This window comes from Urocampus carinirostris, chromosome 2 (assembly GCF_059441175.1).
Source record: "Urocampus carinirostris isolate Australia breed hairy pipefish chromosome 2, RoL_Ucar_1.0, whole genome shotgun sequence".
Classification (NCBI taxonomy): domain Eukaryota; kingdom Metazoa; phylum Chordata; class Actinopteri; order Syngnathiformes; family Syngnathidae; genus Urocampus; species Urocampus carinirostris.
This window is the reverse complement of record NC_142350.1, coordinates 8,660,783-8,683,247: the sequence shown is the minus strand read 5'-3', so window position 1 is coordinate 8,683,247 and position 22,465 is coordinate 8,660,783. Positions and strand designations below refer to the sequence as shown.

Sequence of the window (22,465 nt, the reverse complement as noted above, 5' to 3'; positions counted from 1 at the left end):
GATAAATGTGATCATCTTAGGCTCTAATTTTTTTTATTTTAGTTAAAAAATTAAAAAAACAGACAAAAATGGTAAATGGTCTGCATTTATATAGCGCTTTTCAAGTCAATGAAGATGTCCTAAAATAATTTTGATGCGCAGTTGAAGACACTTGTGATAATTCAATGTATTCTTTGTTTATTTTAATTTTTTAGCAATATTTTTTTTATGAAAAAAAATATTTAGTAGTTTCTTTTACTGCATTTATATTTAATGAGTCTGAAAACCAAGCCTTTAAATAATCTAAATTGTTTTTGATGGTATCGTATCCCTTGTTTTTCTCATTAATGTCAAAGAAATTCTTAATAATTGTCTTACTTTAATCGTTGATATGGAGTCTACCATTTTTAAAATCTATTTTTAAGAGTATAGTTAAAGTTGGGCTGCTGAGTGGTTAGCGCGTGTATGGCACAGTTCTGACATCATGAGATGGAACTTTCCTGTGTGGAGTTTGCATGTTCTCCCCGTACTTGCGTGGGTTTCCTCCGGACACTCCAGTTTCCTCCCACATTCCAAAAACATGCATGTCAGGTTAATTGGTTGGTCCAAATTGTCTAGGTGTGAATGAGCGAGTGAGTTGTCTGTTTCTGTGCCCTGCGACTGAGGGTGTCCCCTACCCACTGCTTGAGGATAGCTGAAATGGGCTACAGCACCCCGCAACCCTACTGAGGATAAACGGTGCAGACAATGGATGGATGGATAGATAGTCAAATGAGCAGAAAATATTCTCCATCTGCCATATAATTGGGATAATTTAAATGATTTATTTTTCTTCTCTTACCAAAAATAAATAAATGAATACATACAAAATAAAGACAGTAGTATTGGTATGGACCAAGAAGATGTGTCCCTACTAATATTGAGAAATCATTGTTATGGCCCCACCAATATTATGTGTCACTTAAAATAAAATCCCCACCAATGCCAAGACCAAATCTTTGTCCTTGTTGAAAACTATAATAAATATGGAAAATAAAATGTAAAAAATGATTTAAGTGTTCTTCCTTTTTTTTCTGAGAAAAAAATTCCAAATGTTCACATCTGCAGGGGTGTCGACTCGCAGGTGCAGCAGGAGTCGAGACCTCCTCCGGGGAGTCCCGTCGTTTGGGGGCCATCAAAATCTGACATCTCGACTCGGCGGTGTTCTTAATGTTTTGGCTTTTGTTTTCCTTCCCACGTTTGAACTTTCTGGGAAGTTCGGATACGCAAACAGGGAAGCTGCACAGGAAGCCGAGCGATAGCGAGAAGGTTCCGATTGACACAGCTGTTTCGTGTTATCCGTGTCAAGCTAGGCCACTTTTTTTTATGACTCTCCCCTTCCTGGGATTAAAGAAATAAAAAATTAGAACTGGCTTACTCTTTTCCAAACAATGTAAATTGACTACAAAATAACACTTAACTATGAGGATTCATCACGAGCATGTGAATCCATATGCGTTCCACCCCTTAGATCAGGGGTGGCGAACAAGTTTGACACAAAGAGCCGAAATTTTTAACTGTGAGAGTCAAAGAGCCACACCACGCACTGACCTGCCATGACAGACAGACACACACAATTAAAAACATATTATTTCCCATAACACACTCCTCTCCTTACAATACAACAAGTATTGTTCTTGTGTTGATTTCAAGGAAAGTGTCCACCCTCAATACACACAAAAAAAAAACACAAAATGAAACAAGGCAAAGAGCCACAGTATATAGAAAATAAGATGAGGCAAAGAGCACCATTCTTATTGGCCAAGAGCCACATGCGGCTCTAGAGCCACGTGTTCGCCACCCCTGCCTTAGACCAAATCGACAATCAACTATTAAGAGTTCAGCTTTCTATAAGACTCAAACATTTATTACTAAAGATGTATTATGTGTGTAGAATGAACATACAAATGAACAGACGAACGGATGAAAAGTGACAGAAAAAAAAGACCATACAAAATAAACAAAGACTAAATCAAAAAGCAACCAAACAAACCAATGATCAATGAACGAACGAACGGTCAAACGAAGAAATGACCAAACGAGTGAGCGAACAAACAAATTAACAAATGAGAAAACAAATGAAAGAATGAACAAATGAATAAAAACAAAATCCTCAACAACCAACAACCAAACCAACAAGAGAACAAATGACTGAATAAAAAAAATAAAAAAAACGAATGAAGGAATCAACAAATGGCATCAACCATTCAAACAAGCTACCAAACAAACAAACAATGACTAAACGAAAAAAACCCGACCTTACAAAAAAATGAACTATAGACCGAACAAGGGAACAAACGACGGAACAAGCATCCAAATGAACCAAGACCGAATGAATGACCAACCAAATTCACAAACGAGTGACTAAAAAAATGAAAGAATAAAAATCAAAGAACCGAAAAAAACGAGGGAACAAATATCAACGAAATAAACAAATGCCCCAACGAATGATTGTGCAACAACCCTCCAAACGAAGGACCAAATGACCAACGATACATACAAAAAAACGAATAACCATAAAACCAACCAAAAGAACAAATTACCGAATGAACAACTGAAAAATAATGATTGAACAACTTCAGCACATAAACCAACAAAAATAAATGACTGAACAAGCGACCAAATGATTTCAAAAAACTGCCGAAAGAAATGAATAAACAACCAAACAAATGACCAAACAAAAACTGAACGACCTACCACATTAACAAATGACTAAACAAATGAAAAAATGGCTGAACAAATAAACAACCAAACGGTAGAACAAACGACCAAGAGAACAAACTGAATCGATAACCGAGCAGGCAAGAGAAAAAAAACGCCTTTTTTTTCCCGATCGTCAGAAAAAAACATGTGAAAACATTAAAAGAATACAGAGACCAAAAAAAATTAAATGACACAAATAATTTTCACAGGATGAAACTTTAAACCAACTTTTAACATGATCCCTAACCAATTACAAAGATTAATCAAGACTTTAGACATTCAAATCCTCATCAAGGTCGTTCCATAATCATCTTCCACTCGTAGAAAAGCATTTTTGCTCTGGATTTTATTTTGAAAAGCGTGATGACCGATAATTAATTTTCCATACATCCTGACAATTATTTTTGTTTCAATGCTTCCCCGTCACGTCCTCGGCACCACATCTGGAAATCTCCACTTGGGCGTGAGCGAGGACGCCCTTCCTCCGCTTGTCCTCAAGTTCGAGTCCCGACTCCCACGAGACAATCAAGACAGCCGATACCGAGGCGCGGATACCATAGACCTAGTATTGCTACTCACTTATCTCCAATCAGGGATGTTCGATAACACTTTTATTTCCGATAGCAATATTGAATCCTCATTACTTATCAACACAGAGTGTTGATACCTAACATCGGTTTTACCGATACCACAAACTGAAAAAAACACAGCCACAAATAACATTCTTCCCGTCTTCCTGTCTCAACTCGATTAAAACGTCCCCCCTTCTCATACGTCCCGTTGCCCACCCGGTCCCCCTACTGAGTCCGGCTACAGGACGATAGAAATCTTTTAAGTGAGGCTACGAAAACAAAAGCAAAACAATAGCCCCTGGGTTCTGTTCACGTCTGCGAGAAAAATCGGACACTTTGAATGAGGATGATTATTTGTCCTTATTGTATGGACACAGCGTGAAAGGGGACGGGACATCCGCTGGTAAGGATCTTACACATAAAAGAAAAAAAAACATCTTCTCCTCTGACTTCTGAACAGAATGACTTTCCGCTATTTTGATACCCCACTTGTCACTAAACTAGCAAACAACCATTTTTACAATTCACGACATTAGCAAACATCAGAAATTAGGGAGCTAGCACAAAAGTACATTCTGGAAGAGGAACTTCCAAAAGGTGGATCCAACTTCTCACACCAGGAAATGTTTTGAATTATGATCTGCTGAGTTGTTATGCTAAAATGAAAGCTTTCAACGCTTGTTAAAAATCCAATTAGTTGTTTGACTTATTGTATGTTGGTTTTTAGTTCCCCCCTTCCATCACCGAATTTACATCTACTTGAAAGGCTATGTTAGCTTATTTTTCCAGGATATACAAAATCATCTAGATCCTAGTTTGAAGTAAGAAAATAATTATTTTCCCTATATTATTTTGTTTTGGTATCCTGCTTCTATCACCAACACTAATTGTTTCATCAATTGATTTGCTTGACTGACAAATTAGGGCGGGAATCATGTGAGGCACTGACAACAGATGGACCGCACTTCTTACACATAAAGGTATCTAAAATGATTGAAAATTTCATAGATGTTCTGCTTCATTGTGAACCTTTGTCTCGTACCCCTCTTCTATCACTAAATTGTACCAAAACTGTTGTCAACAAATAATGTGGATTCTATTTCTGAAACTCGTAAATTCGTGTAGTTAGGATACAAAGTCAGAACCGTGTTATTTTTCATTGCAGTGTGCAAAGGAGCACTGTTTTGGCACTTCTGTTACCAACACTAAGAAATATATAAAATTAGTCCCATCGAGCTTCTAATTATTAACTGAGTGAAAAGTATCACAGTCACTTGGATGTTCTCCATTATTTTGAATGCTGGTACCGCACTTCTACCACTCTTTAGAGGCAACGATAGCTTTCCCCCTTCTGTCAAAAAACGTCTAAATTGAATTCCGCAACACTTTTAATGCTTAACTGGGTAAAAGGTTTAACCGCTAATTCAGACGTTTTTCCTCATTTTGAATCCTGGCACCCCACACTTCTATCACCATGACTACTTTGGAGGCTACGTTAGCTATCCCACTTCTGTCACCAACACAAAAAAACTGTGTAAAATGAATTCTATCAAGCTTCTAATACTAATTTTTCTTACTTTGATGTTCTTCCTATTTGAATACTGGTACCCACTTTTATCACCTCAACTACTTTAAAAGCTACATTAGCTGTCTCACTTCTGTTACCAACACCCAAAAACATGTCTAAATTAAATTCGAGTGAAAAATGTAAACACTACTTTGGATTTTTTTCATCATTTTGAATCCTAGTACCCAACTTTACTACTTTAGAGGATACTTTATCCATCACACTTCTGTCACCAAGACCAAAAATGTCTAAAATGAATTCCACTGTGCTTCTAATGCTAAACTAGGTGAAAAGTTTAATAGAATAGAATAGAATTTACTTTTATTGTCATTCTTTGTAACCATGCACACAGAACGAAATGTCGATACACCTGACCTGTACAGTTAAACTGTAGCAAGCCGATGCAGCCGCAGCCAAACAGGGCGCAGCCATTTTAGTCCTTAAGTGACCAAAGCCCCCAATTCCAACCCTTAATACCGAGCGCCAAGGAGGGAGCGCAAATTACCAATGTTGTAAGTCTTAGGTATGACTCGAACCAGCGACCTCCCAGTCTCGGAGCGGGCGACCTACCATCTAGGCTACCGAGCAGCTACTTTTGATGTCTTTCCTCAATTTGAACACGGACACCCCTCTTCCATCACTTTTGACTACTTTAGAGGATACATTAGCTATACCACTTCAGTCACCAACACCAATGAAATGTCTCAAATGAATTCCACTGATCCTCTAAAGCTAAAGCGAGTGATTCACATTTTGAATCCTGGTACCCCGATTTTATCAAACCGACTACTTGAGGGGTTCCTTTAGCCTTCCCATTTGAGTCACCCCCCAAAATGTTTTAAAGGATTTCCATTAAGCTTTTAATGGTAAACTGAGAAAAAAGTTTCACCGCTACTTTCCTCATTTTGCATTGTGGTACCTCACATTAGAGCAGGGGTCGGGAACCTACATCTCGCATACATTATATGGCTCTGAGATCAAATTCGACTTGCACAGTAGTTTATCTTGTCGGAAGCTCTCCTCCTGGTCGTCTATGAACTCTGAACTGAGACGGTGACACGGAAAGCACACTGGGAGCACGCATGTGCATGAGATTGCCAGGCAAATTTTAAGCGGTAGCCAATGTGGTTACGTTTAAGAAACTCTGGGAGGGGCTACTTCTGTATTAATGGCTTTGATATTCCGAAACCTTTTCGTAACTAGGATAAATCTTTTCCTGTTCCGGTACTTCGTAACCTAAAACTTTCATATGTAGAGACATTCAAAGGTAGAGGTACTATTGTGATGGGTTCAGTCCAGTATATATAGGACACAGACCTCATTTTGGCTGTAAATCGCTAAATAATCCTGTATATGGAAGCTTACTAAGCATTCTATGTTCACTGTTCACTAGAGCAATTTGATTGGGTGAGCATAAATGATGGGCGGAACTATACACAGGACAGGATGCATGCACTCCTTATTGTCCAGCGCCGTCTTAATCTAAGGTAAATGTGTTGGTATCGTTGTTTGCAGTATTTCATGACATTTTAACGAAAGAACTGCTTGCACCTGGTTTTGAAACCATTATTTAAGACAAAATTGACATGAAATTGAGCCTCAACACTCTTAAGTAACTGCAGGAGACCAATTTGTAGTGGTATAATTATATTGATACGGCACACAGGCTCTGGCATTATATTTTAAATTTGAACTTATTTCATCACAACATCCTGCGGGACCAGCACCACCCTGCTCACCACCTCTTTCACCCGCTGCCCTCAGAGAGAAGTTACCAGTCAATACAGGCCAGAACATCTAGACTGGCCAACAGTCTTTATACACAGGCTGTATTGCTATTGAACTCTGCCCTCCCTCTTTGCCCCAAAGTCCCCCCCCCAACCAACACACACACACACACACACACACTTAGGACATCAATCACACCCACTAACTGACAATAACTGAACTGGTTGCACTACTGCAGTACTCAATCACTACGCACCACTTCTTTCCACAATAATTCCTGAGTGAACAATGATGACGGTCGGACACAATTGCACTTGAACGTTGACTCATTTATATATGCTGCAATTGAGTTTTTATGGTACCATGTCTGAGCTTTGACATTTAATGTGCATATTGGGTTATCTATGGGTATTGGGTTTTAGTTATATTTATTCTGAATATTTATGGATCTTTGTATTTTCTCTCAACTGTGAACGGAGGACTGGACGCTCCAAACAAAGTTTCGTTGTTTTTTAATAATGACAATACATTTTCTGAACTGAACAACTGAACAATCAAATCACATACCTGTCAACCTCCACGGCTCCATGCCCTTACAAACTGTCGTATTTTCCCTTACAAAATACCAAATGATCTTACACCATATTTTGTTTTCAAACGTGTTTATTTATGTAGTTTAACATGTTATGTTTCGTTATATCATATATATTGTCAATTAACATTTTGTTGTGAGATCCTGAGTTGATTGACATGAATGAGGTTTATTATAAAAAAAGTTCAAAAATTAAGTAGCTTGGACGTTCACTGTAGAACGAAAAAATACATGCAAATATACTTAAGTAGAATAATACAATTTCTTATTCAAATTATTAATTCATTTTTTTTGCATTCAATTATTGTTGGTAATATACTGTTTAAAGGGATAACCACAAACTTGTCTTATTTCATTTTCTCAATTTGAGAGCCGGCTCTCCTTAAAGAGTTGAGCCGAAAAAGCTGCTTCTCTAAAAAGAAACGGACTTCCTTTCACTACATCACACCGCTCGCTTCGTTTGCAACGAAAAAAACGATACCGAGATAGAGACTACCCCGGCGAACTCGCTTGACTTGATTGATTTGCCGTTTTGTGATAGTCGGTGTATACCGGATAGTACCCATAATTGACAAATTTGCGTTTTTCCGTACAGATTTTCTCGTACGTCGTACACGTCTTAAAATGAATAATAAACGTACTTTGTACGACAAAAACGTACAGGTTGATAGGTATGAAATCATCAAATGTCACACAGGGAGATAAAATGCGCTGAAGAATTAGCTTAAGTCTGGAGAGCTTAGTTTAGTTGAATTTTGTTTTTAAATGTATGGTGCAGCACTCTTAATTTTTTTTTTTTTGGGGGCGGGGGGTATTTTTGCTTTTATGGCTCTTTGGGTCAAAAAGGTTCCCGACCCCTGCTTTACAGTCTGCATTAGCGAATTGGTCAAGGGCGTCATGTTCTACTCTTTGTTATCATGTCAAAAACAAAAAATTAGAGTCCAGTTTCCTCTCCAGGGACGCCGCCATCTCCCGCCGTTTTTGTTTGCAACGTGAAACTTGTCGGGCACGCTCAGGAAAAACAAAGCAAACTTTCCCGCAGCAGACGACTCTGCGACCTTGACCCCCGAACGAACAATAGCCAGTCAGGATGGTTGACCTCTAGCACATTTTTTTTTTATTCTCGGAGATAACAAGCAGCCCAAGAAGCCATTAGGACACCGGATGAGCGATTGTTTGTTCTGGTAAACACGTTTTTGAACGCGTAAAAAGCGCTTAAGAGTTCTCGCCGTCTTCGGGAATTATAAAGAGGTTTTGGGTGCGGGGAGTCCGCAGGAAAGACGGAGACGCCCGTGTGAAAATCGGCGGGACGTCGTCCAGCTGCACTGCCGAGAGAGCAAAGCTGAGGGTTACAAAAACAAACGGAAAATCTGAGAAAGGCCATCTTGCCGATGTATGGATGTCATTAACCATCTTTGGCACTAAAAGAGTTAAAGGTATGTTGTTTGATATTTGACCACTGGATGGCACTGTAGTGTCCAATGTGTACAAGAACCAGTGCCAAATGAGCACAGCGTAGCAGCAAAATGGCAAACGGCGACCGCAAGGTATGGATTCCTCTTTGTAAAAAATCCTCGACCAATGAATATTAATAGAAATTGATGTTAGTAGGATGGTTTATGTAGTTTTGCCTATTATTCAAATCAATGTTTTAATTTTACTGAATGAAGGTTTTTTGTACCACTAGGACTCATTAAATATAATTCACTGTCCCTTTAAAGCAAGTGAAAAGGTGGACTACAGAGTAAAATGAAAGAAAAAAATTAAGTTGTTTCATCTCAGTGCGACATCTAGGGATTATTTTTGAGACAGGAAAGAATTCAGACAATTTGGATTTTAACAATCACATGACCCTCTCGGGAGGGACGACCCCCCCTTCCTCAACATTCCTTGAGGCAAGAAAAGCAGCCTGGGGTGAAGCCAAATCATTTTTTTTGTTTCTACAAGAGGCCAAAATAAACTGGTTACGGAAAATTTGAAGAATGTTGCCTCATCTGCTTTTATTTTGTTAGCTTTCAACTTCCTGTTAAGGGCTTTATAGATGTAGGGCCTTTCTTGACCATTTTTTAAAGCAGAAGCCAAACCAATTTTTTTCCCCTTTAAAATAGCGCCCTATGCCCGCCTATAATTTATACTATTGAGATATTTTGATTTAAAAATTAAACATCAAAATCCACCTGTTTTATGAATTTCAGTCAGACATTTTGAAAATGTTAAATGATGACGAAGCAAAGGTTGTTCAACCGATCAAAACCCTGCTCCAAAAGACAACTGAAACATGATTGGTTTTGATTTGAGCCTGGGCAACTTTGATGCTAATTTAAGTACTATAATGGCCTCTTTTGATTTATAAAGGTGAAAATTGATTATCATTTCTACATTAATATTAAACAAAATGAGCAAAACATTTAATTGTCGGGAAATTCTATCGAATTCTGCTCAATAACTCAGATAGATGTAAAATATTGAGTTAGTATCTGGCATTGGCAACCACACACTTTGCACTTGTGCTTACATTTTCTAAAAAGATAAAGATTTGATGTGGACTGTCACTAAAACCTAAAGGTCAGTGAGCAGATGACACTCAACTATATCTTCCGATGGAGGAATCTGCCCCACTAAACTGTGGAAATTTGGAGGCCTGCCTCACTGAGATAAACGAATGGATGTCACTCAACTTCTTGCGCCTTAACTCTGAAAAGACGGAAATGTTAGTTAGTGGACCATCCAAATTCCGTGACTTGTTTTCAAAAACTGTTCTGAACATTGGAAAATGTAATATCACCCAGAGTGACTTAGTCAAAAATGTAGGTGTCAAATTTGACCTCGATCTGTCCCTTCAAACACACGTGAAGACTATTACTAAAACAGCTTTTATCCTTCTTCGCAATATTGCTAAATTTCGCACAATGCTATCTCAGTCGGATGTGGGGATTATAATTCATGTGTTTGTTACTTCCCGTCTCGATTACTGTAATGCTCTACTCTCCGGTCTCCCGAAGTCCAAAATCAACAGCCTTCAGCTGGTACAAATTCTACAGCGAGGCTTTTAACTAAGACAAGAAAGTTTGATCACATTACCCCGATTTTAGCTAACCTGCATTGGCTCCCCGTTAGCTTCAGATGTGATTTCAAGGTTCTGTTGGTATTCTACAAAATCATACATGGACTTGCTCCCTCATATCTTTCAGATTTAATTTCCCCCTATGTTCCAGTCCGGAGCCTTCGCTCTGAAAACGCTGGTCTACTCGTGATCCCAAGAGCCAAGAAGAGAACCGCAGGTTCCGGAGCGTACTTCATTCGGGCCCCAGTGTTGTGGAATGCTCTTCCCCCTGAGATTCAATCTGCAACCTCAGTGGAAATGTTTAAATCTAAGCTTAAAACACACTTCTGAATGAGTGGATGAGTTTAATGCTACCCTGGCTAGTGTCTTGGATTCAGTATCGCCTATACGGCTCAAATCACGACCTAAAAGACGCACGCCTTAGTTTACTGATGAAACTAGCTCGCTTAAACAAGAATGCAGGAGATCTGAAAGAAAATGGCGCCCTAACAAGCTTGAGGTTTTCCATCAAACCTGGTGTGACAACTTATTAAAGTATAAAGCAGACCTAGCCTCTGAAAAATCAGCCTATTTTTCGAAGGTGATTGCGGCACAAAAGAATAATCCCCAAATCTTTTTCGACACTGTACTGTAACGATAGATATTCCAGATAGTTGTACCCATTCAGCCCATGACTCTATGGTCTTCTTTAATAAGAAGATTCAACGCATATGGGAAAAAATTTCTAAAGACAGTGTTAATACATCACATATTAAAGGGCTAAAATCTATAGATGAGTAACATGGTGGCTGTCCAGGGAATTTTTCCCAATTTAATGATCTGTCACTCGATAATCTTAAACAGGTGGTGAATACGGGCAAACCGACGACTTGCCTGTTTGACCCGCTTCTGGGTTCGCTTATTAAAGGCCTTTTTGGGGTCCTTGGACCTTCAGTTCTAAATATTATAATCATATCACTCTTCTCAGGTGTAGATCCAGCGGCTTTTAAGTCCGCTGTTATTAAACCTACACTGAAACGACCCAACCTTGATCCAGAAAGCTTATGTAATTATAGACCTGTGTCAAACCTACCGTTTCTTTCTAAAGTACTTGAAAAAGTTGTGGCACAGCAGTTGAATTATTTTATATTTTCGAGAACAATCTTTTTGAATCCATGCAATCAGGATTCAGGGCTAACCATTCTACTGAGACAGCCCTGATTAGGTAACCAATGATCTTCTACTGGTAATGGACTCCGGCGCTTCATCTCTCTTGCTGCTGCTTTTGACACTGTGGACCATAATATCTTACTAGAACGGTTGGAAAAACGGATTGGTCTCTCAGGAACCGTCCTCTTATGGTTCAAATCCTACCTCTCAGATAAGACGCACTGTGTTAAATACTGCGAAAGGACATCTGAGCCCTTTAGTGTTACCTGTGGTGTTCCGCAGGGTTTAGTACTTGGACCCCCTTCTTTTTAGCATTTAGATGCTTCCATTAGGTGATATTATTCGCAAGTATAATATCAGTTTTCATTGCTACGCAGATGACACTCAACTATATCTTCCGTTGGAGGAATCTGCTACACTAAATTGTGGAAATTTGGAGGCTTGCCTCACTGAGATAAAAGAGTGGATGTCACTCAACTTCTTGCGCCTTAACTTTGAAAAGACCGAAATGTTAGGTATTGGTCACATTACCCCAATTTTAGATAACCTGCATTGGCTGTCTGTTAGCTTAAGATGTGATTCTAAGGTTATCTTGGCATTATACAAAATCATGAATGGACTTGCTCTCTCATACCTTTGAGATTTAATTTCAGCCAATGTTCTGGTCCAAAGCCTTTGCTATGAAAATGCTGGTCTACTAGTGATCCCAAGAGCCAAGAAGAGATCTCTAGGTTCGAGAGCGTTCTTCATTCGGGCCACGGTGCTGTGGAATGCTCTTCCCCTGAGATTCGATCTGCAACCTCAATGGAACTGTTGAAATCAAGGCTTAAAAAACATTTCTATTCTCTAGCTTATGAATGACCTATATTGCACGTTGACAGTATCTGTGTATTATTTGTTATTGCAACATCCGTTGCAGTCTGGTTATCCTGGAAGGGGGGTTACTTCATGTGCGGTCCCTTCTCAAGGTTTCTTCATTTTCCTCATGTTGAGGTTTTTGAGTTTTTCCTTGCCCTCATGTTGGTTTCAGATCAGGGGATGGTGTAATAATAATTAGCTGCTATAAGCTGACTGGCTTGTTTGACTCCATTTTTTAAGACTTAGCTTTTCAGTTGCAGCTAATAAATAAAAGCAAATTAGCTTTTGGTGCTAGGTGCTGGCTGGTTAGATTGTTTGATCTTGTTCTTGAAGACTTGGCATTTTACTATCTGCAGATACCTAAAAGCTAATAACGTTAGCTGACTAGCTTGTTTGAATACTTTGTGTTCTACTAGCTGGTAGTAGCTAAAAGCATATTCTGTTTTGGTGCTAGCTGTTATTTGGCTAGCATGTTTGACTTTGTTTTGGAAGACTTAACTTTTCACTAGTTACTAAAAACTAAAGGTTAGTTAGCTTTTAAGCTAGCCACCTGCTGGCTATCTTGTTTGACTCCGTTTTTGAAGACTTGGCCTTAAACTACCTAATAGCTAAAAGCTTGTTTTTTTTGGGCTAGCTCCCCCCCTGGCTAGCTTGTTTGACTCCATTTTGGAAGACTAAGCTTCACACTAGCCTCTCTAACTCATAGAGTTAGATACTTTCAACATTTTACTTGAATTATCGACAAGTCCCTTCAAAGGGATTAAAAAAACACTCACCGTTCGTTCTAAGCAGACACGTGTCGGTTATATTATTCCCCGCCTGCGCCCAAAAAGCGTTCAAGGACTGAAATTTGCGGTAAAAAGGAAACGAAGACAAAATAGATATGATTAGCGTCCTTGTTCCAGGTAGCATACGTCTCTGAAAGGACTAGACCTAACAAAGGTCCTAGACACAGCAATCTTTGCTAGGACGCAGTGAACCCTTGCACAACACAGACAAAAGTCCAGAGGAGATAACCGTAACTCGGACTAGAAACAATCAAAACGTAACCAGCGCAATAAACAAAGAAATAAACCTTGTAACCTAGTAATGACGTAATAACAACACAATTTAACAAAATAATTCCGGAAAAATTATACTAGTAGCCCTTCACACAAAAAGATTAGCATTAATAGCTTAATTTTCCTCTCAAATTCAGGTTATCCATAGCTTACCAATCAAGCTAATTCCTCAGCGTCACTCTGGATACCATAGTAGTAACATAGTAATGACAAACATTTTATTTTTCATGGAAAAGTATATAAACCGGTAATCCTTCACACAAAAAAGGCATTATTAGTTTCGATTTTCTCACAAATCTGAGTTATCCATAGCTAATAAATTGAGCTAATTCCTTACCGGTACTTCGGATAACCTGATAACAACATAGTAATGACATAGTAATAGCAGGATTCGTTTTTTCAAGACTGTACTGTATATGAATCTGGTAGCCCTTTGCACAAAAGGGTTAGCATTATTAGAATAGAATAGAATTTACTTTTATAGTCATTCTTTGTAACCATGCACACAGAACAAAATGTCGATACACCTGACCCGTACAGTTAAACTGTAGCGAGCCGATGCAGCCGCAGCCAAACAGGGCACCGTCATTTTAGACCCAACTGCTGTGTTGGGAGTCATTAGGTGACCAAACCCCCCAATTCCAACCCTTAATACCGAGCACCAAGCAGGGAGGCAATGAGTACCAATGTTGTAAATCTTAGCAACCTCCCAGTCTCGGAGCGGACGCCCTACCATCTAGGCTACCTAGCTTAATTTTCCTCAAAGTCAATTCCTTGGCGGTACTCCAGATAACCAAGAAATAACAAACGACATAGCAATACAGTAACACGATAATTTATTTTCAGAAAAGTATATCAAACTGGTAGGCCTTTACACAAAAAAGATTATTATTATTAACTATTTTTTCCTCTCAACTGCAGGTTATTCAAGGTTCACAAACTTTTCAAATCCGGGTTATCCATGGCATACACAGTAAGCTAATTCATTAGCGACACTCTTGATAACCTTGTAATAAAAATGATAACATAGGATTGACAGTATCAACACACTTTTACCCCGAAATGAAAAAAAGAAAATGATTTATTTTTCGGGTTGTGGATATCAAATCGAAATCCATATTCAAAACACCTTTAGCCTAGCGCTAATGCTAGTCAATAGACAACAATATTCAGATGCTGACAGGAAATAAGCATTGATGTCAAGATAACCCATCAAAATCAAACTTCTCCATCAAATATGCAAATATCAATTCCGTTTCTGTGAGTGAACTCAGACCCCCTTTGCAAACACAATGACCCCGGGGAGAAAAAAAAAACGCACTGTAATGTCGTTTTCTACGGAGGTCAGCATTTCCCGACTCGCTGCCTCCATTCACCGGATGATCGGGCAAATTCCTTTTTTACCACCGACATACCGAGCACTTGAATGCAACGCTAGCCCAGTCAGCAACAACACATTACATTTAAATGGTCTGCATTTATATAAAGCTTTTCAAGTCAATGAAGACCTCCCAAAGCGCTTTACAATTTGCTTCACACACACACTCACACACCGAAAGCAGCTGGGGCATTAGGGCTTCAGTGTCTTGAAATAAAAGTGAGCAAGGGGTTATTCATTGTTGAGCAAATTTGAGATCAATGCCACAAAAATAAAGAAAGAAAAGAAAAATAATAAAAAATAAATTAAGTCATGTTTTTACAGTTTTATCACTTGTTTTCGTTTCACACAACCGGCTTTATCTTGCCACTGCTGCCCTTCAACGGCAACAAAGGGAAGTACACCCAAACAAAACCGATGTTTGGAAAAACAGGACCAAAAAAACCTGCAAATTACCGGAAATGTTTCCAAAATAAAACCACATTAATAATTTTGAACCACCACCCGTAAAATCAAGCAATTTATTTTCAGATTTTTTTTCAACATACAAACATATTTTTGTGTCACCTGAATAAACAAATTCATCCACAATTCTCTGAGACACGATATTAAATTATTCAAATACAAATATTTTATTATCAGTAAAAATTCCCCCTCCTATCAATATTCATGTTTTTTATTAATTTAAAAACGTATTCTACACACTAGGTGGCCAAACAGGTAAAGCTGCCGCTTCCAATTCACAAGTTTGACAATTCTCTTTTCTCAAAGTCATGCAGTTGACATCAACATTTCCAATTGGATGGAAAACACCGAAAAATAAAAGAAAAAAATAGAAAGAGGTCGCTGGTATTTACAACGAACGACAGAATAAGGCAACGGAATCAAATTCCCGCTTTCGGTTGGTTGTTTTTTTTAATGTTCCAAATAAAGTTGGTGGCATTCTACATTCGCACAAAACAAGAAAAATAAAGATAATCAAGAAAATAAGGGAAAGAAAACAAAAATATCTCAACACTCGATGGTACACCATGAGGTAAGCTAAATTTTAAAAAATATATATTTTTTCAAGTGCCGTTTAGTTTTATTTTTTTTAATACTACCCTTCACTAGTTTCTTTATTTTAGGGAGAAAAATTAAATATATATATTTTTTAATTTCCCTCAAATAGTTTATCCTTATTTGGGATATTAAAATTTGATATTTAATATATATTTATATGCAAATATTAACCCTGCATTTGTTGATTTTTATGAGCTAAAATAAAAAAATAATTATTGTTTAATAATTATTGGGCTTTTTAAATTGCCCTCCACGAATTTATCTTTATTTCAGGTATAAACATTTAATCATTATTTCAACCCATTACTAGTTTCTTTATTTTACATTAAAAAAAATTAAATGTCAATATTTTTTTAAATTACTCTCACCCAGTTCATCTTTTATTTTAATGTATTCAAATTGAATCAAATTATATATTTTTAATATAAGCTCCACTAGGTTAAAGTATTAAAATGTATTTAATATTTTTTAGTAACTAGTTTATTTACTCAAATATTACCCTCCACTAGTTAATCTTTAGGTATTCAAATGTAATTCTATCTTTTTCAGATTACCTTTCACCAGTTACCCTTTTTATGTACTGTATTGAGTTGGGATTTAATTTGAAATTTAAAAAAATTGACATTAAAGCGTTTTTAAAATGAAATACACAATACAATTCAAACAATTAACTGTCCCAAATGATTCTTTTAACTATAAAATTAAGGCTTAAAAATACAGTTTTCAAATGTAACCGCAGAACTGTTTAACCGGTAATTGTTCTGTTAAACGTTAGTGACCTCTTGTGGCCGTTAGTGGAATTGACTTCACATAATATCCTGCAAATAAAGTTAAGATGATGAATTTGGGACTATTAAGGACACCAAAGAAGTGTAAACAATTAAGTGCAAAGAAAAAGAAACCGAAATGATAAAAAAAAATTCCAGTGTGCAGCAAAAATAGTGCAAATTAGACACAAGTCCTTCGGATCTCGCCACATTCCCTCGCCGTCTTGATGGGTAATTGGATAAAAAACGTATTCCGGACAGAAGCTGCTCATTATTGCATAAACCACAAATTACCACGATTTTTTTTTGCATAAAAATGAGTCATTAGGTGACTTAAGTTTCCCTTCGGGTTTTTTTCTTCTCCTTTTTTGCTTGCTCGATGTTTGGCGGCGCCGGGTTCTGCTCGGGTCGCTCTGCCAAGCACCGCATGGACAGTAAGCTCATTGGAAACTTTTTATCCTTTTTTTTGGAAAAAAACAAATCTGACTTACTCCGAGATGATGATATGCTCGGCTTTTTGGAAGCAGCGACTGGAAGATCTTCCAATTTGGGGACCAAAATGGCGTCCTGATTTGAGTTAAAGAGACACATACACATTCTCTTTCAAATTGACCTCACTGAAAAAAGGAAAAAATCTTTAACCTAATGTAATTGTTTTTTTAAGAAAGATTTATTCACTGCTAGCCAACTTAAATGGAATACAAAAAAAATATGTCTAAAGCTGCCAATGGCACTAAATTTAAAAGAGATCTTTGACCTCTATAGTTGTCATTGGCAGTGAATGGGATAGAATTTAAAATGTTTATCCCTCAATGGCAATCAATGAGCCCAGTTAACATATTGTCAGTGCACTTAAAAAGAACGGAAGATTGTCATCCAAAGCTGTCAAAAGCACAGAATTTAAATCCGAATTTAGACGCCAACAGTTGACATTGGTAATGAATAGGTTAACATTGATTTGACCTGTTTATTAATCTAAGGCACCGAATGAGCCCGGTTCATTAATTTATTTAATCTATCAATTTAATTCAATCATAACCAAACTTTATTAAACTGAAAATTGAGAATTTAAGTCAAAACCAATTAATGGCACTGATTTAAATTGGATCTTTGATATAGCCGTCCTTGACAGTTGACACCAATTTGACGTGTTTATCTAACAAAAACACTGAATGGGACCAGTTAATTAATTTTTTAAAGAACTTCCAATGGAAAACTTTGACATCTGTAGTTGCCAAAGACAGAGAATGGGAAACATTCATTTGATGTGTTTATCCGTCAATGGCAAAGAATGAGCCCAGAGCCCATTGCCAGTCTACTCAAATGGAAAAAAGAAGATTGACGTCCAAAGCCATCAATGGCACTGAATTTCATTTGGATCTTTGAGGTCTATAGTTACCAATGGCAGTTAATGTGAATCATTGATTCGACAAATTTATCTGGCACGTAAGTGAAATTTTATTCCCAATATCTCAAATATAGTTATCAAAATATGTCTTACCTCCTCTTCAGTGGTCGTCTTCTTTTTCCTCTTTTTTTTCGACTTTCCTGGCCCCCCTGGAGGGTCCTCGCCCTCAGACACCTACGAAACCACAAGGAAATTTTAATTTAAAAAAAAATCTGGTAGGCATGATTAAAACTGAGTAACGGACCTTGTTGGCGGGGGTCTGCTCTTTTAGCTGAGTCAATGGCCTAGTGACCTCAGGGGTGTCATCGTAGTTGCCCCAGAACTCAGCTGGGGCGCTCCAGTCGGAGCTGTGGTCTGCACAGTCTGTGTTGGAGACACAATTGAAATCAGTAGCATTGAATTGTTTATTTCATTAAAAGTAGCCATGTATGATACCACTTTTTTCCAGACCGATACTGATACTCAGAGTCTGCGCTTAACTATAGACAGTAATAAACCGAGTTAATTGGTTGAATTGGTGCCGGATATCAAAAGCTTTTGCACGATAATTACCAACCACTCCTTCACAAGGACAAATAGAAGACACTCACTTGTTCCGCCCCATTCATCCTCTGCTTGGCTCGTCCAGTGCAGTTCTGCCGACTTGGACGTCAGTTCTGGAGGACGCAAAACCCATTAAACTCCCTGAAGACTTAAGACCGGAACCATGAAAAACATTGGTCTCGCCTACCTGTGATCGTGACGGTGTCCAGGTCCGCTTTCATTTTTCCCATGCGGGTCTGGGTGGGGCTTTGCGACTCCTTGGTCCGACTCTGGGGTTCGGTCCGGGAGCGGTGGTGGGGAACCCGCTTGCCTGTCTCAGGTAACTGGGTGGTAGGGGTTTTGGCACTGTCACCTCCTTGGCTGGATTTGGAGTTCTGAGATTCTGAAATAAGGAAATTGGGTTAGGTTAACTTACTCTTGATTCAATAGGTGTTTTTAGTTTCCAGTTTGAAGACGGTCTCGAGTATTATCAGTACAAGTTTAGACAAAGGGCTGTGGTGCAGTAATAATTCCATTACCTATCTAACCTCTATAAGTTAGCCCGCCCTCCTAGTATAAGAATTATTAAATGCTTTTACGAGACTCACAACCCGGATGCAAATGAACACGCTGAGAAAGAAAAGGGTATTTTTTTCCTTGTCAAGTAATATTTATTTGTATAGCCCTTAATCACAAAAAGTCTCAAGAGGCTGCACAGACCATCATAACAACATTCCCTGTTCTGAAACCTACATGAGGGCATCAAATACTCAAAAAACTAAGCATGTGGAAAGGGATCTGCGGAGGAACATAGGGAGCAATTAAATTAGAAAGATAAGAGAGGGCAAGTCCATGCAAAATGTTGTATGTTAGCCCCATAACCCTAAATTTGCATCTTAAACCGAAAGGGAGCCATTCAGGGCAGCTAAAATTTGGGCAATGTGAGCAAACCTTTCTTGTCTTAGTTAAATACCTAGCCAAAACATTTTTAACCAGCTGCAAACTTTTGATGCTAGACATTAGGAGACCAAATAATGGCAAAGTACAGTAATTGAGACAGGAGGTACTAAACGCATATTTTACAATTTCGGCATCAGACAGGGACAGCATTGGGCTAATCTTTGCAATTTTGCAAAGATGGGAAAATGTTTAATTGTGTATTCTTCCCAATATACACAATCCTAATGCTAATATCATTCCTACAGCTTAAAGCAAGTTTAATTTAAGAATTTTTAAATAAAATTTCATGCCTTTGAAATCAAATTCAAGACCACGTCGACAAAAAAACAAAAATATTTATTGCAGACAATACACACTACCTGGCAACACTGTTAACCATGGGGAAAAACGTTTATATTGACACTTTCCCATGGTCCAAATTGTTGCGACCAAAGTAAATGAATGAATTCATATAAAGGACAATTGATAAAAATTACAAAATATTTTAGTTGAACAAATGTAAAGCTTATTATTGTGTTTACATTTTTAAGGCTTTCGCAATTGGATTTTAGACATCTTATTGCCAAATTTTTAGAATAATGAATTCAATGGCTTTTAAGACTTTTCAAAGATCCGCAGGAACCCTGTAACATACCATTCGCAGCTCTGTTTTTCTTCTTCATGTTGGACTCCGCGTGACCTTTGGACGGGTCTGGGCTACTGGAGGATTCTGGGCCCTTATCCTTCCGTCGCTGCTGCTTTTTCTCACGGTTACTGACTTTGGTTTCCCAAGCGCCTGGAAACCAAGATAACCAGCACCTTAGTAGGTTTCCCATCGTTATCATCAGTCCCTGGGCCACAGTCTGGACACCTCGCCACGTTATTACCTTCATCAGGTTCTTTGCCATCATTGGTGATGACAAACTGTGACGCTCTGACACTGGTATTGCCTTTCCTCTTTTCTTTTTTCACTAGGACTGGGGGCTTTGCTTCAGGCGTCTAAAATAAAATACGATTTTTTTATTCCGGGAACCAAAAGTGGATGAGGCAGACGTACCTTCCGGGTTTTGACCGGTGGCAAGTGTGGCTTAGAATGCAGCGCTGAGATTTTGGCTTCCTTTTGAACAATCACTGCAGCGGCAGGTTGCCCGTTGGGCTGAGACTTCTGTAAAATAATAATTTAACAATAAATAAACAGTAAACAGTTCGGTATTATTCATAATGGTTCTTGAAAGACGAAAACCAAATTTAATAGACAAAAACCCTTCATAATAAGCTACAACAAAGAAAAATCATTAAATAATGTTATTGTTTCAAGAAAATATTCGAACTGTACACTGGTCAAATATTATATTCAAAATCCTATTACTTTCTAATACATTTTTAGATAATAATTGAAATATATGAACAAGGTTTTTAATTAGTTGAATACTAGTAAATATATTAACATGATCTGAAAGTTATTAAAACATCTAATTGTTTTAATAAAATGTGTGCACTGTACTGTGCATCCATTGGATATTATACTCAGAGTGTATAATTTATAGCGTTTAATAAATAATATTATTTTCAATAGAATAACTACTAATTATCTAATCAATAATATGTGTATAATTATTTATAATTTCAACATATATTTCTTAAACAGGTACATTACTCATCATGACTCCAGAGACTTCCATCCATCCATTCCTTTTCTTCATCGCTTATCCTCAGTAGGGTCGCAGGGGTGCTGGAGCCCATCCCAGCTATCTTCTGGCAGTGGGCAGGGGACACCCGGAACCAGCCAGACAACTCACTCGCTCATTAACACCTAGGGACAATTTCGACTGGCCAATTAACCTGAAATGCATATTTTTGAAATGTGGGAGGAAGCCGGAGTGCCCGGAGGAAACCCACGCAAGCGTGGGGAGAACATGCAAACTCCGCACGGGAAGGCTTGTAGCTGAATTTGATCCCATGAAATCAGAACTGTGCTGTGGACCACTCATCCGCCGTGCTGCCATATTATATAAACAATTTATAAAATACTATATTTATGCTATCAGAAACTTTTGCTAATTTAACTTTAAATAAAACACTGGAATTGTAAAATTAGAAATATGCTTCAAAATCACCAGCTTTTATTGGATTAATATTTTATTCACTCTTCCATTTTGTAATTAAACTTATTGCAATGTGGACAATATATAAAATAGCATAATGATCTACCCACGTCATGTTTTAATTTCTAAATAAAGGAAAAAGCAAACACAAAAAAGATAATTTTTTTAATGAATTCAGATAAAATCTTAGCTGGTATTGGTATGATGTTTTATTGTGTTTTAGTCCGTGTTAAATCAAGATTTCGATTCAAAAGTAATAAAAAACAATACAGTACATGTTTATATAACGTTTTGAGTTTATTGGTCATACATAGCAAGGAAAAAGATTTGTATCAGGGATAAGTCATATAAAACACTTATGTTGAGGATCTACAAATATTTTTGCGGGTATTTAAAAAAAAACTCCCTAAACGACATGTCATTAGCTTAGCTCAACGATTGGCTTAATAAAGACAAAATGGCGACCCAGTATTGTTACCATCTTAATTGAACTTGTAAACACCTCAAAGAAAAATAAATACCGCAAATAAAATAAATAAACGTCGAAACCTTCTCCCTCACTTTTTTAGCATTTCTTTTCTTCGTCTCTTCTGGCTTGACAGCTTTATTCAGCGGGGGTTTGTTTCTGGGGGTACCCGCCGGGATGCTCCGCTTCCTCTTACCGACGACGGCGACCCAAGAGACAACAACAAGCAGCAGCAGCAGCAGCACGCCGACGGCCACCGTCGTCAGCATAAGCCAGGTCGAGTACCGCTCCGGTTCGAGTCCCAAAGCCAAACCTAGGTGGCTCCGGACGTATGCTTGGCCGGAGGAAAGAAGGAGCTTCAGGCGGCCGGAAAGAAGCTCGGCTTCCTCCAACATAAAGCCTTGCCAGTCTCCTCCAGCCATGGCAAATGAAGCGGAGGACCGGAGCGGCTAGGCTAAGCTAGTTTGCGGCTAACCCATTAGCAACGGCATGCTAACTGGAAGATG

At 38.1% G+C, this 22,465-nt stretch overlaps 1 protein-coding gene across 1 annotated transcript; it reads right to left on the bottom strand.

Moving 5' to 3' along the window:
* Nucleotides 1-15,197: 15,197 nt before the first annotated feature.
* On the bottom strand, nucleotides 15,198-22,465 carry mtdha (metadherin a). The gene is made up of 10 exons (XM_088328739.1): nucleotides 22,055-22,465; nucleotides 20,446-20,553; nucleotides 20,276-20,387; nucleotides 20,044-20,184; nucleotides 18,658-18,852; nucleotides 18,518-18,583; nucleotides 18,172-18,290; nucleotides 18,021-18,101; nucleotides 17,011-17,086; nucleotides 15,198-16,932 (listed from the first exon to the last, which is right to left on the bottom strand). Exons 1-10 carry the CDS (start codon nucleotides 22,379-22,381, stop codon nucleotides 16,853-16,855), a joined length of 1,305 nt encoding a protein of 434 aa, XP_088184865.1. The 5' UTR covers nucleotides 22,382-22,465; the 3' UTR covers nucleotides 15,198-16,852.